This window comes from Mirounga angustirostris, unplaced genomic scaffold (assembly GCF_029215605.1).
Source record: "Mirounga angustirostris isolate CCGP_5_RB_7025 unplaced genomic scaffold, mMirAng1.0.hap1 SCAF_15, whole genome shotgun sequence".
NCBI classification, from domain to species: domain Eukaryota; kingdom Metazoa; phylum Chordata; class Mammalia; order Carnivora; family Phocidae; genus Mirounga; species Mirounga angustirostris.
Window position 1 is genome coordinate 1,769,116 of NW_026991723.1, and position 15,833 is coordinate 1,784,948.

General features: G+C 44.1%; 1 protein-coding gene across 20 annotated transcripts in view; it reads left to right on the plus strand.

Annotated features, from left to right (window-relative positions):
* ZNF169 (zinc finger protein 169) overlaps positions 1-14,337 on the plus strand; it is a 159,478-nt gene extending 145,141 nt beyond the window's left edge. For 17 of the 20 annotated variants that reach the window (XM_064579343.1, XM_064579345.1, XM_064579341.1 and 14 more), the window contains one exon: positions 10,708-14,337. In XM_064579343.1, the coding sequence (XP_064435413.1) occupies positions 10,708-12,206 (1,499 nt within the window). In that variant the 3' untranslated portion in view covers positions 12,207-14,337. The remainder of the gene's footprint in view (positions 1-10,707) is intronic. The other 3 variants (XM_064579356.1, XM_064579357.1, XM_064579352.1) reach the window with 1 other exon arrangement.
* The last annotated feature ends 1,496 nt before the right edge of the window (positions 14,338-15,833 follow it).

Here is a 15,833-nt window from a genome sequence, read left to right on the forward strand (position 1 = left end):
TTTGATGTGGTGATCCACGATCCATTGTTTTCGTATAACACCCAGTGCTCCATGCAGTACGTGCCCTCCTTAATACCCATCACCGGGCTAACCAATTCCCCTCCCCTCTAAAACACTGTTTGTTTCTCAGAGTCCATAGTCTCTCATGGTTCATCTCTCCCTCCGATTTCCCTCCCTTCATTTTTCCCTTCCTTCTCCTAATGTCCTCCATGCTATTCCTTATGTTCCATAAATAAGTGAAACCATATGATAGTTGACTTTCTCTGCTTATTTCACTTAGCATAATCTCCTCCAGTCCCATCCATGTTGATATAAAAGTTGGGTATTCATCCTTTCTGATGGCTGAGTAATATTCCATTGTATATATGGACCACATCTTCTTTATCCATTAATCTGTTGAAGGGCATCTCGGCTCTTTCCACAGTTTGGCTATTGCAGACATTGCTGCTATGAACATTGGGGTGCGCGTCCCATCTTTTTACTACATCTGTGTCTATGGGGTAAATACCCAGGAGTGCAATTGCTGGTTCAGAGTAGCTCTATTTTTAATTTTTTGAGGCACCTCCACACTGTTTTCCAAAGTGGCTGTACCAACTTGCATTCCCACCAAAGGTGTAAGAGGGTTCCCCTTTCTCCACCTCTCCACCATTGGTTTTTCTTTCCCTGTCCATTTTTGCCATTCTAACTGGAGTAAGGTGGTATCTCAATGTGGTTTTGATTTGAATTTCCCTGATGGCTAATGATGATGAACTTTTTTCATACCTGTTAGCCATTTGTATGTCTTCTTTGGAGAAATGTCTGTTCATATCTTCTGCCCATTTTTTGACTTGATTATTTGTTTTTTGGGTGTTGAGTTTGAGAAGTTCTTTATAGATCTTGGATACCAGCCCTTTATCTGTAGTGTCATTTGCAAATATCTTCTCCCATTCTGTGGGTTGCCTCTTTGTTTTGTTGACTGTTTCCTTTGCTGTGCAGAAGTTTTTTATCTTGATGAAGTCCCAAAAGTTCATTTTTGCTTTTGTTTCACTAGCTTTTGGAGATGCACCCTGAAAGAAGTTGCTGTGGCCGATGTCAAAGAGGTTACTGCCTGTGTTCTCCTCTAGGATTTTGATGGACTCCTGTCTCACATTGAGGTCTTTCATCCATTTTGAGTTTATCTTTGTGAATGGTGTTAGAGAATGGTCGAGTTTCATTCTTCCGCATGTGGCTGTCCAATTTTCCCAGCACCATTTATTGAAGAGACTGTCTTTTTTCCATTGCATGTTTTTTCCTGCTTTGTCAAAGATTACTTGACCATAGAGTTGAGGGTCCATGTCTGGGCTTTCTATTCTGTTCCATTGGTCTAAATGTCTGTTTTTGTGCCAGTACCATGCTGTCTTGGTGATTACTGCTTTGTAATATAGCTTGAAATCAGGCAACGTGATGCCCCCAGTTTTGTTTTTCTTTTTCAACATTTCCTTGGCGATTTGGGGTCTTTTCTGATTCCATACAAATTTTAGGATTGTTTGTTCCAGCACTTTGAAAAATGTCATTGGAATTTTGATCAGGATGGCATTGAACGTCTAGATTGCGCTGGGTAGCATAAACATTTTAACAATGTTTATTCTTCCAATCCATGAGCATGGAATATTTTTCCATCTTTTTCTGTCTTCTTCAATTTCTTTCACGAGTGTTCTGTAGTTCCTAGAGTATAGATCCTTTACCTTTCTGGTTAGGTTTATTCCGAGGTATCTTATGGTTTTTGGTGCTATTGTAAATGGAATCATTTCTCTAATTTCTCTTTCTACAGTTGCGTTGTTAGTGGATAAGAAAGCAACTGATTTCTGTGCATTGATTTTGTATCCTGCCACATTACTGAATTGCTGGATGAGTTCTAGTAATTTGGGGATGGAGTCTTTTGGGTTTTCCACATCAAGTATCATGTCGTCTGCGAAAAGAGAGAGTTTGACTTCTTGTTTGCCAATCTGAATGCCTTTTATTTCTTTTTTGTTGTCTGATTGCTGTTGCTAGGACTTCTAGTACTATGTTGAACAATAGTGGCGAGAGTGGGCACCCTTGACGTGTTCCTGATCTTCAGGGAAAGGCTCTCAGTTTTTCTCCATTGAGGATGATATTCGCTGTGGGTTTTTCATAGATGGATTTTATGAACTTGAGGAATGTTCCCTCTATCCCTATGCTCTGAAGCGTTTTAATCAGGAAAGGATGTTGTATTTTGTCAAATGCTTTTTCTGCATCAATTGAGAGGACCATATGGTTCTTTTCCCTCCTCTTTTTAATGTGTTCATTAATGTGTTCTATCACATTGATTGATTTGCAAATGTTGAACCACCCTTGCATCCCGAGGGTAAATCCCTCTTGCTCGTGGTGGATGATCCTTTTAATGTATTGTTGGATCCTATTAGCTAGGATTTTGTTGAGGATTTTGGAATCCATATTCATCAGGGATATCAGTCTGAAATTCTCCTTTTTGATGGGGTCTTTGCCTGGTATGGGGATTAAGGTAATGCTGCCCTCATAGAATGAGTCTAGAAGTTTTCCTTCTGTTTCTGTTTTTTGAAATAGCTTCAGGAGAATAGGTATTATTTCTTCTTTGAATGTTTGGTATAATTCCCCAGGGAATCCATCAGGCCCTGGACTCTGGGTTTTGGGAGGTTTTTGGTCACTGCTTCAATCTCGTTACTGGTTATTGGCCTATTCAGGTTGTTGATTTCTTCCTGTTTCAGTCTTGGCAGCTTATAGGTTTCCAGGAAGGCATCCATTTCATCCAGATTGCTCAGTCTATTGGCGTATAGTTGTTGATAAGAATTTCTAATAATTGTTTCTATTTCCTTGGTGTTAGTCGTGATCTCTCCCCTTTCATTTTTAATTTTATTAATTTGGGTCCTTTCTCTTTTCTTTTGGATAAGTCTGGCCAGTGGTTTATCGATCTTATTCTTTCAAGAACCAACTTCTAGTTTCGTTGATCTAATTGACTGTGTTTCTGGTTTCTAATTCATTGATCTCTGCTCTAATTTTAATTATTTCTCTTCTAATGTGTGGCTTAGGCATCGTTTGTTGCTTTTTCTCTAGTTCTTTAAGGTGGAGAGTTAGTTGGTGAATTCGGGATTTTCCTATTTTTTTGAGTGAGGCTTGGATAGCTGTGTATTTCCCCCTTAGGACCGCCTTTGCAGTATCCCATAGGTTTTGGACTAATGTGTTTTCGTTCTCATTGATTTCCATGAATTGTTTAAGTTCTTTGATTTCCTGGTTGACCCAAACATTCTTGAGCAGAGTGGTCTTTAGCTTCCAAGTGTTTGAATTTCTGCCAAATTTTTTTCTTCTGATTGAGTTCCAGTTTTAAAGCATTGTGTTCTGAGAAGATGCAGGGAATAATCTCTCTTTTTTGGTTATCGGTTGAGACCTGATTTGTGACCCAGTATGTGCTCTGTTCTGGAGAAAGTTCCATGTGTGCTCGAGAAGAATGTGTATTCTGTTGTTTTAGGGTGGAATGTTATGTATATATCTATGAGATCCATCGGGTCCAGTGTATCATTCAAAGCTCTTGTTTCCTTGTTGATTTTCTGCTTAGATGATCTGTCCATTGCTGAGAGAGGAGTATTGAGGTCTCCTACAATTAATGTATTGTTATCAATATGACTCTTTGTTTTGGTTAACAGTTGGCTTATGTAGATGGCTGCTCCCATGTTGGGGGCATAGATATTTACAATTGTTAGATCTTCTTCTTGGATAGACCCTTTAAGAATGATACAGTGTCCTTCTGCCTCTCTAATTACAGACTTTAGTTTAAAATCTAATTTGCCTGATAGAAGAATTGCTACCCCAGCTTTCTTTTGAGGTCCGTTGGCATGGAAGATGGATCTCCATCCCTTCACTTTCAGTCTGGATGTATCTTTAGGTTCAAAATGAGTCTCTTGTAGACAGCATATGGATGAGTTCTTTTTATCCAGTCTGCAACCCTGTGCCGTTTTATGGGAGCATTTAGGCCGTTCATGTTGAGCGTGATTATTGAAAGATATGAATTAATTGTCATGTTGCCTGTGAAGACGTTTTTATAGATTGTCCCTGTAAATTTCTGTTGTATATCACTCTTGGAGTCTTTCTCTTTTTATAGAACCCTTCTTAATATTTCTTGCAGGGCCTGCTTAGTGGTCACATATTCTTTCAGTTTCTGCCAGTCTTGGAAGCTCTGCCTCTCTCCATCCATTCTAAATGATAGCCTTGCTGGATAAAGTATTCTTGGCTGCATGTTTTTCTTGTTTAGTACCCTGAATGTGTCTTACCAGGCCTTTCTGGTCTGCCAGGTCTCTGTGGATACGTCTGATGTTATTCTGATGTTCCTCCCTCTGTACGTAAGGAATCTCTTCCCTCTAACTGCCCTTAAGATGGTTTCCTTGGTTCTAAGATTTGCAAGTTTTACTGTTACATGCTGGGGTGTAGGCCTGTTTTCCTTGATCTTGGGAGGGGTCCTCTCTGCCTGTAGGATGCAAATGTTTGTTTCATTCCCCAGATTAGGGAAGTTCTCAGCTATGATTTGCTCAAATACATCTTCTAGTCCTCTCTCTCTCTCCACTCCCTCTGGGATTCCAATTATTCTGATACTGGAACACTTCATGGTGTCACTTATTTCTCTGATTCTATTTTCATTGGTTCTGAGTTGTTTTTCCCTGGCCTCCTCTCTCCCTTTTTATCTATTATATTGTCTTCCAGGTCCCTTATTCATTCTTCAGGCTCACTTACCCTAGCTGTTAGATTATCGAGATTGGATTGGATCTCACTGATAGCATTTTTAAGTTCTGCTATTTCAGCTTTCATTTCTGCCCTTAGAGACTCTATGTTGCCATTAATCGATTTCTCCATTCTAGCTATTGTCTTCACAATTGCTACCCTGAATTCCATCTCTGACATCTTGGTTATATCTGCATCCATTTGTAAATCTGCAGCATAAGTCATAATCTCTGAGTCTTTTCTATTTTGGGGGTTCCTCCTCCTAGTCATTCTGTTGATGGGTGTTTGAGGGAATGTATAGAGTCCAAATTATTGACCAGAACCCCAGCAAGATGCACCTGTTTTAAAGGGACCTTAGGGTTGCTGGCCTCTTGTTCTCTCAGCCTGTCTTCTGGGGGAGGTGCCTGCTGCACTGTTACTCAGGCAACTCTATTTGGGCGGATTTGCCCTGCCCCCCTGTGGCGGGGGAATAGGCTCAGCGGGAATCAGTTTTTGGGGCTTTTGTTCTCTGGTGGCTTTCCCTGGCGGCTCTCCATGTCTCTTCCATGAGTCAGAGCAGAAGAGACCACTTCCAGCCCTCTGCCTCAGAGCAGAGAGACTGCAGTCTGTTCTTCAGTGAGCTCTCCAGGCCATACTGTCTCCATTTCTGTCTGTGCTGCTATAAACTGCAGCGTCCTGGCTTGTGCGCCCCTCTGCAGCGCTCCCAGTCCTGCCTCCAGTTTGGGGCACGTCTCTGCCCTTTGTGCTCCTAAAACCGCCAGCCACTCCCAGTTCATATGCGTGACCCCGCTACTCTGGGTTTCCGTCTCAGGGGCTGCCCTAAAGTCCTTTCCCTGCCGCTACCGGTCTGCGAGTCTGTGCCCCGTCCCCAGCGAGCGAGGCTGTCACTCACCAGCAGTGTAGGATCCTTATGGCCAGGCTCTCTCCCACTGCTGTTTATCCTGACATCTGCCCACAGAATCACGGCTCCCTGCTTCATACCTCCAAACCAACCGCCTGCGATATTCTGTTTGTAGAGATCCAGATCTTCTTACATCTCAGGCTGATTTCGTGGGTGCTCAGAGTAGTCTGGTAGATATTCAGCTCAATTCCGGGGACCACTTGAAATAGGGTCCCCTACTCCTCCGCCATCTTTTCTTCCCCATCGTGAATGATTTTTTAAATGTATTCTTGGATTCTCTTTGCTAGTATTTTGTGAAGGATTTTTATATCTATGTTCATCAGAGATACTGACCTGTAGTTCCCTTTTGTATGGTGTTTTTATCTGGTTTTGGTATCAGGGTGATACTGGCCTCATAGAATGAATTTGAGAAGAATAGGTTAAGTATTTTTTTAAATAGATTTTATTTATTTGACAGAGAGAGCACAAGCAGGGGGAGCAGCAGGCAGAAGGAGAGGAAGAAACAGGCTCCCCGCTGAGTATGGAGCCCAACGCGGGTCTCAATCCCAGGACCCTGGGATCATGACCCAAGCCAAAGGCAGACGCTTAACCAGCTGAGCCACCCAGCTGCCCCAAGGTTAACTATTCTTCAGATCTTTGCTAGAGGGGCACCTTGGTGGCTGAGTTGGTTAAGTGTCTGCCTTTGGCTCAGCTCTTGATCTCGGGATCCTGGGATCAAACCCTGCCTCGGGCTCTCTGCTCAGTGGGGAGTCTGCTTTCCTTCTCCCTCTGTGCTCTCTCTCTCTCAAATAATCTTTAAAAAAAATCTCTGGTAGAATTCAACAGTGAAGCTGTCTGGTCCTGGACTTTTGTTTGTTGAAGTTTTTTGGTTACTGATTCAATCTCCTTACTGCTAACTGGTTTCTTCAAATTTTCTATTTCTTCCTGCTTCAGTTTTGGTAGGTTATATGTTCCTAGGAATTTATCCATTTCTTCTAGGTTGTCTAATTTGTTGGCATATAGTTTTTCATAATACTCTTTTTAACAACTGTATTTCTGTGATGTTGGTTGTTATTTCTCCTCTTTCATTTCTAATTTTGAGTTTGTTTTGTTTTGCTTTTTGATGAGTCTGACTAGGGGTTTGTCAGTTTTCTTGATGTTTTCAAAGAACCAGCTCGTTTTTTTGGTTTCTATATCATTTATTTCTGCTCTAACCTTTATTATTTCCTTCCCTTTGCTGGTTTTGGGTGGTGTTTTGTTCTTTTTCTAGCTCTGGTAACGTTAGGTTGAGATTTTTCTTGCTTCTTCAGGTAGGGCTGTATTGCATATACTTTCCTCTTAGAACAGCTTTTGCTACATGCCCAAAGGTTTTGGACCATTATGTTTTCATTTGTTTCCATATACTTTTTGATTTATTCTTTGATCTCTCAGTTGACCCATTCATTGTTTAGTAGCATGTTATTTACCCTCATGTATCTGTGGTCTTTCCAGATCTTTTCTTATGGTTGATTTCTAGTTTCATAGTGTTATGGTTGGAAAAGATGCATGGGATGACTTCAGTCTTTTTGAATTTGTTGAGGCTTGTTTTGTGGCCTAATATATGATCTGTTCTGGAGGATGTTCCATGTGCACTTGAAAAGAATGTGTATTCTGCTGTTTTAGAATGGAATGTTCTGAATATATGTTAAATCCATCTGTTCCCATGTGCCAATCAAAGCCACTGTTTCCTTGTTGCTTTTGTTTGGATGATCTGTCCATTGATGTAAGTGGGGTGTTAAAGTCCCCTACTGTTTGTTCTTAACTCTTTTATATATTTGGGTGCTGCCATGTTGGGTACATAACCATTTACAATTATTGTATCTTCTTGTTGGATTGCCTCCTTTACTATTATATAGTATCCTTCTTTGTCTCTTTTTACAGACTTTTATAGTCTATTTTGTCTGATGTAAGTACTGCTACCCACCCTTCTTTTGACATCCATTTGCATGATCTCCTTCCCCTCAAGACTTTCAATCTTCATGTGTCTTTAGGTCTGAAATGAGTCTCTGGTAGGCAGCTTACAGATTTTTTTTTTTTTTTAATCTGTCACACTATGTCTTTTGAGTGGAGCATTTAGTACATTTACATTGAAAGTAATTATTGATAGATCTGTATTGCCAGTTTGTTAACCTGTTTTGTGGTTGTATTTGTAGCTTTTTTTCCTGATTCTTCTTTTTCTTTCATGGTTTGTTGGTTTTCTTTAGTGATATGCTTAGATTCTTCATGTTTTGCTTATCTATTACTGTTGATTTATGTTTACCATTTGATTTATATATAACATCTTCTGCATACAGCAGTCTATTTTATGCTGATGGTCATTCTTTACTCCTTCCCTCCCCTCCATGTTTTAGGTATATGCTGTCCTAGTTTACATCCTTTTATTTTACTAATCCCTTGACTGACATTTACAGAAATACTTTTACTGCTTTTGTGCGTTTTTTACTTTTCACACCCTAACTTTTCTTCTACAGCTGGCTTAGTGGTCACATACTACTGTAGTTTTCGTCTGGGAAACTCTATCTCTCCTATTCTGAATGATGGCTTTGCTGGATATAAAGTATTTTTGGCTGCAGAAGTTTCCCTTTCAGCATTTTGAATATATCATGCCACTCCCTTCTGGCCTGCAAAAATCTAATACCCTTATGGGCTTTCCCTGTGTATGTAGGTCTTCTTTTCTTTTGCAACCTTAAAATTCTTTTTTTTTTTTTTTAAGATTTTATTTACCTATTCATGAGAGACAGAGAAAGAGAGGCAGAGGGAGAAGCAGGCTCCCAAGGAGCAGGAAGCCCGATGTGGGACTCGATCCCAGGACCCTGGGACCACGACCCGAGCCAAAGGCAGACGCTCAACCACCCAAGCCACCCAGGCGCCCACAACCTTAAAATTCTTTACCCAGTATTTCTTGACATTTTAATTACAGTGTGTCCTGCTGTGGACCTCCTTGGGTTGATTTTGTTGAGGGCTCTGTACCTCCTGAATCTGAATTTCTTTTTCCCTCCCCAGATTTAGGAAATTTTCAGCTATAATTTCTTCTCTTCCCCCCTTTATCTTCTTCTGGGATCCCAGTAGATGCAAATGTTACTATGCTTGATGGAGTCACTGAGGTCTCTAAGTCTATTCTCTATGCAGTATTTGTCTCTCATCTGCTTAGGTTGACTGCTTTACATTACTCTATCCTCCAGGTCACTAATACATTCCTCTCCTTCCTGTAGCCTACTATTTATTCTATCCATTGTAGTTTAGTTTCATTTATTGAGTTCTCAAGGGTCTCACTGATGTCCTTCATTCTTAAGTCCAGTATCTTTATGATCATTACTTTAAATTCTCTAACTACTTCTGTTTTGTTTAGGTCTCCTGCTGTGTTTTTGTCATGGTCTTTCATTTGGGACATACTCCCCCTGCTGCCTCATTTTGTCTAACTCTGTTTCTGTGTGTTAGGAAACTCAGGTATATCTCCTCTTGAAAGCAGTGCCCCTGCAGTGTTCCCTGTTCACCAGGACCTGGTGTTTTAGAGGGGTCTCCTATGTGTGTTGCCTGCATCTTGCTGTTGTGTTGGAGTAGCTTTTCCTTTCAGTCCAGACTCTGCACTGACTCTATTGCTATCTGTGGTGTGAGAGAGACCCAGGTAGGCTGGCTCTGAAGGGGAGTGACCAAGGGAGAGCTCAGGGGTAGGGTGGTGGTGTTAACAAAATTTGCATTGGGGAATCTGGCCTAGGACTAGTGACTCAAAGTGTGGTAATTGCCAGGGGCATGGTGTACATTAGCAGCAGTGGCCTGGGGTAACTCAAGCAGCTGAGGTGGCCATCAATGGACACATGGCAGCTGGGAGCCTATGGTGGCTGGGCATGGCATGCACAATGTCAGCAAAATTTGCACTGGGCCACTAGTCCTAGGCCGATCCCCCAAAGCAAGGTGGCAGCCAGGGATAAAGTGCACAGGAGCAGCAGTGGCTTCAGGTGTGCAGCAACTGACCAGGGCATGCATGAGCTGCTAGTCCTAATCCAGATCCCCCAAAGAAATGCAGCGGCCACAGAGGCACAGCGCATTAACAGAATTTTTGCTAAGCCCAGGCCTGAGGCCAGCTGGCTTGGCGTGGGCAAATCCTCAGGAGAATACAGGGGTGTGGTACACTGCTAGCAGATTAGGTAGCAAGTGTCTGTGTAGCCCCGTGTCCCACAGGTGGCCCTCTGTGCTGGGGGGTGGGGAGGAAAATGGCACCTGTCAGCTCCTTTGTTCCCAGAGAAGTCCCCCAACATGCTCCGAAATCAGTATAAACAGATCTCCCTCCCGTTGTGCAAGCTGTCGCTTCTATGTTGCCTCTCCTTGGGCTGCTGTCACTTTAGGGGCAGGCTCTGGCTATCACTTGCCTAGCACTGGCGTGGCTGACTTTTAAAGCTCCAAATCCCACTGGTTATACAAACTCACGGAATTCAGCCCCTCTGGTTTTCAAGGCCAGACATTATAGGGATTTGCTTGCTCTGTGTGGGCTCTATGATGCTTTCTCCTTTCCATGACCACAGTTCCATCCTTCCGGCAGCTTCCAGCCACTGTTTCTGCCCTTCATAACCTCTCAAATGTGAGTCATGGAGTTTGTTTTGCGTGTCTTCAGATCACTCTCCAGTTTACAGACTTGGATATGAGTGATATCTAGTTGTAAACATGGGACTGGGTGAGCTTAGGGTCCTCTTATTCTACCATCTTGCACTACCTCCCCCATGAGTCACCTAGTTTCTCAGTGGAAGCATATATTTGTGGATAATGTTTGCGTTAGCTTTGGCTTGCAGAAAACTGTATTGGGGGGAAAGTGTGTAACTCTAATGGCAGCAGTTTATAGGCTCACGCTGCCTATGATGCTTTCTTGCTGGGCTGGTAGTTGGAACTGGCTCATCATGAGTGTCTTCTGTGTTGCAATAAGATACGCATTAATGTGTCAGCGAGGGATGGAAGGTAGGTATGTAAAGGATGTCTTGGTTGCGGGAACAGCTGAGGAATGACTGTTGGGCAGGTGGAACCAACCATTCACAAGGTACCTGTGGTGATTCTGACCATCGTTTTCTCTCCAGCAGAACCAGGGACAGAATTCCGGCCATGGGGCCATTCCTGCCCGGTGACCTTTTCCAGTACCCAGTTCCTCGAACAGTATGTGCTGTGTGGTCACCTTCCTCAGATCTTCCCAAGCTCATACGCAGGAAGCCCCATCCCAGTGGAAGCTCCAAACTGCTCAAGTGAACAAGCGGACGATGGAGGCATGGAGGGGAGACTCCGGCTGAGTGGGGTTTCCAGGGTGCTCTTCAGACCCTCTCAGGACTGGCCAGTAGACTGGGTAGAAGGCAACAGAGCTGGGCATCCTGAGGAGGCAGGCCTTGCAGCATCTGAGGCAACCATGTGTGGAAAATACAGACTGGGACTTGGTACCAAATCTAGCTTCTTGAGCCTCCAGAAGCATCATGTATGCCCTGAATGTGGCAGAAGCTTCTGTCAGAAGTCAGACCTCACCAAGCACCAGAGGACACACTCAGGGGAGAAGCCTTACAGCTGTAGGGAGTGTGGGCGAGGCTTTGGCCGCAAGTCCTCCCTCACCATCCACCAGAGGAAACACTCAGGGGAGAAGCCTTATGTGTGCCGGGAGTGTGGGCGCCACTTTAGGTACACTTCCTCACTTACCAACCACAAGAAGATACACTCTGGGGAGAGGCCCTTTGAATGTCAGGAATGTGGGCGAGGTTTTCGCCAAAAGATTGCCCTCATCCTGCATCAGAGGACACACTTGGAGGAGAAGCCCTTTGTGTGTCCTGAATGTGGGAGAGGCTTCTGCCAGAAGGCATCACTCCTCCAACATCGCAGCTCACATTCGGGCGAAAGGCCCTTCTTGTGCCTTGAGTGTGGGCGTGGCTTCAGGCAGCAGGCACTACTCCTCAGTCATCAAGTCACACACTCAGGGGAGAAGCCTTATGTCTGTGCTGAGTGTGGGCATGGCTTTCGCCAGAAGGTCACCCTTGTCAGACACCAGAGGACGCACACAGGAGAAAAGCCTTACCTGTGCCCAGAGTGTGGGCGTGGCTTTAGCCAGAAAGTCTCCCTCATGGGACACCAGAGGACACACACAGGGGAGAAGCCTTACCTGTGCCCGGAGTGTGGGCGTGGCTTTGGTCAAAAGGTCACCCTCATCAGACACCAGAGGACGCACACAGGGGAGAAGCCTTATCTGTGCCCGGAGTGTGGACGCACCTTTGGCTTCAAGTCACTCCTCACCAGACACCAGAGGACACACTTAGAGGAGGCGGCTGATGTGTATGGAGTATGTGAGCAAGGACTTGGCCAGAAGTCTCACTTCACCTCTGACCAGAGGGCACACTCAGTGGGGAAGCCATGTGTATGCAGTGAATGTGGGCGAGGCTTCGGCTTCAGGTCAGCCCTTGTCAGACACCAGCGCACCCACTCAGGAGAGAAGCCATATGTGTGCAGGGAATGCGGTCGAGCCTTTAGCCAGAAGTCTCACCTTCACAGACACAGGAGGACCAAGTCTGGCCATCGCCTCCCACCTCAAGAGCTGCTCTCCTGACCTTTCCTTTCCTCCTGAGTGTGAAGATGGCAGAAAGCACTAGGAGATGTTCCACTTTCCTCAGATGCAGTGGAGGAAAAAATGTGTTCTTTCAGTGATTGGAAGATAGTTGATTTATGGTTTACTTTATGTGCTAGCAATGTGTTTTAATTTGCTAGGGCTGCCATAAAGAAACACCACAAATTTGATGGCCAAAGAACAATTCAAACTTGATGGTCAAAGAACAATTTTCTCACAGTTCTTGGGACTGGAAGTCCAAGATCAATGTGTGCACTTTGGTTTCTACCGAAGCCTCTCTCCTCCGTTGACAGATGCCTACATCCTTACTGTGTCCTCGCATGGTCTTTGTGCACTTGTTCTAAGGACAACAGCCTTACTGGGTTAGGGCCCCACTCTGTCACCAAACGAGGTCACACTGTGGGTTCTGGCTTCAACATAGGAATTTGGAACAATTCAGTCCATAACAGCCTCCTGGACCCCCGAAATTCGTGTTCTTCTCACATCCACAGCATGTTCTTAACAGCTCCCAAAGTGTTGACCCATTCCAGCATTGACTGTGTCCAAAATCTCATGTAAATCAAGTGTGCGTGAGGCTAGGGGTATGTTTCATCCTGAGGCAAACCAGACAAGTTACCAAAGATGTAGAATTTGCATTCCCTTTCCACAAGGGGAAACAAGAAAAGATTGATGGGTCCCAAGCACATCTGTGACCTAGCAAGCAAATTCTATTAGGTTTTAAAGGCTTGAGAATAATGTCTGGTAGGATGCTTTGCCCTCTGGTCCTGCTGAGGTGGCAGCAGCAGGCTGACAGCAGTATGCAACCCCCTGAGACCATGGAGGCATTCACCCTCCAGGCCCACCACGGGAATGTCAGACCAACTGATCTGTTTCACTGTCAGGGTCACTGTTTCCTCCTCTTGGTGGGTAGCACCACAGAAGTCTGACAGCCGGCCTTTGCTGTGTCCCGTCTGTACCATCCTTAGTACAGCCTCGTAGTTACCACTGAGCATCAACTGGTTCCAAACTAATCTCTTTATCAAATGACTGTCCAACAACACCACTGGTATTCTCTCTAGAACAGGCTTTCTCATTTTCACAATATGGATAGGCTAAGAATTCTCAAAATCTTCAAGTTCTGGCTCCTTTTTGCTAAACAGTTCCTTCAATTTACCTCCCTCCTCACATATTTCTAGGAGGAGCAACAAAACAGGTATACCTTTCAACACCTTGCTTAGAAATCTCCTCAGCTAAGAATTCGTCACTTCTGTCACCTAAGATTTTGATCCTCCACTAAACACTGGAACACAACCCAGCCACATTCTTTGCTGCTTTATAATCAGGATTGCCTTTCCTTTAGTTTCCAGTAATGTTCCACATTTCTGTCTGAGGCCACAGCAGAATCACTTCTAATTTCCCTTTTCCTACCATAGTCTCCTTGAGGCAACCCCGGCTTTCTCCAGCAAGCACCTCTAAACCCATCCACCCTCTACCCACCACCCAGTTCCAAAACCACCTCCATAGTTTTTCATATTTATAGTAGCACACCACTCAGTACCAAAACTGTATATTCTTTTACCAGGGCTGCCATAACAAAACCAGAGACTGGAAGTCCAAGATCGCCCTGACCTACTGAACTTTGCCTGCTGGCTGGCAGGTGGTACCTTCTCCTCACGTGGCCATTCCCCTACACATGTGCCAGAGAGCAAGTGAACTCTGGTGTCCCTTACTCTTGTAAGATCTGGGCTCCACCCTTACAACATAATTTAACTTTCAATATTTCCTTAGGTCCTGGACCAAATACTGTCACATTAGGAAAGGGCTTCATCATGGACTTTTTTTGGGGAAAATTTAGTTCATAACACTGCCCTCTGGACTCCCCGAATTCCTACCTGGCCCTCAACTCCTGCCATAAAGGGTCCTGATCTTTTCTTTCCCAGGAGTGTGAAGCCAGCAGGAAGCACTGGGCGGTGCTGCACTTTCCTGAAGTGGAATGCAGGAAGCATGCTGGTCCTCTCAGTGGCCAGGGGTGTGTGTGTGTTGTGTGTGTGGGTGGGGGGGTGTTGGACACACCTTTCTAAGCCCTCCTCCACACCCAGGTCTGTTTAATAAACTGCTTCCTTACAAAGCTGAACCTGATCATATACCTCATTCCTTCAGCTGTCAAGAACCCCATGATCCTGAACCTCAGGAGACATGGAGGGTCACTGTCTATTTGTTCTTAACTGTGGCCCTGAGTGTGGGGAGGGCCCTCATCATCACCCTTTCTTAGGTCCTCCAACAATGCCAGTAGGGGCATCTTCTTGTACCCCCAGCCCTGCATCCTGTTAGCCACACCCATGTACCAGTGATCCAGCCTGAGGACTTGGGGCCTTTCTTCCATGACCCTCCCTAATCCTCCAGTCAGAGGAGCTAGAGCACCTGTCTTTATACCCAGTCCAAAGTACTGTCCCTTTAGCCTGCCTCTCACTCTTGGATCCCCAGAGCCTGACAAGTGTCCAGCCCAGGATAGGCCTTGTCCTTTTCCCCAGGCCCAGAGGTTTTTCCTGGCTTAAAATCCAGAGGCAATAAAAGATTAATACACACACAAAAAAAAAACCCCAAAATTTTACATGTCAAAAATATCAAAAGTAATACCAAAAGACAAATTTCCTTCCTTCTGGAAGGAAAATCTAACATATTTCACAAATAAAGGGTTAATATCCCCATTTTACAAGAACTTTCAAAAATCAAAAGACCAGAAATGCCACAGAAAGTGGGCAAGAGACATGATCAGGAGTAAGTATACAAATAAGTGCAGTCTGCTGCTTACAGGAGAATGCCAATGGCCAACTGGTAACTACATTTTTTTTCCTCCTACTAATATCTCATATCACAGTGTTTTTATCAAAGCTATGAAATTAACTTTAGGACAGCACTATTGGGAACTATTCAGATTTTCCATTATTGTCCTTTTTGTGATCTAGGATCCAGTCTAGGATCCCATATTGCATTTATTCTCATGTCTCTTTAGTCTCCTCCAATCTATGACAGTTCTCTGCATTCCATGACCTGGATACTTAAAGAGAGCTGGTCAAATATTTTATAGAACCTCACAGTTTGGAATTGTGTGATATTTTCTCATTACTAGATTTGCATTATAGATTTTCTAGAATACCACAGAAGTGAAATATCCTTACTATATCATATTAAAGGGTACATGATACCAACAAGATTTATTCATGGTGATGTAATCTTGGTCACTTTGTAAAAGTGGTGGCTACCAGGACTCTCCACTATAAACTTGCCATTTCTCTTTCCATACCCCATTAGTTGGAAGTAATCTGTAAGTCCAGTCCATACTCCAAGACAAGGGAATTAAGCTCTATCTCCTGGAGAACGCACCTTGTAATTAGTGCTTCTTACATCCCCCACCCCACAGAACAAAGTGGCACAGTGTTTTATGGCTCCCAAACTACCAAAAGACAGCCCAGGTAGGTCCATTCCTCCCTGGATGGAACAGAAGTCCTGCTGACAACACCAGGTGAGCCCAGCAGCACCAGCAGGTGGGAATGATTAAGGGAAATGCTTTCTTATCTCACAGGGTTGAGACTCCCCTCCCCAACCTAGACCCAACATAGCCAGGGAGGG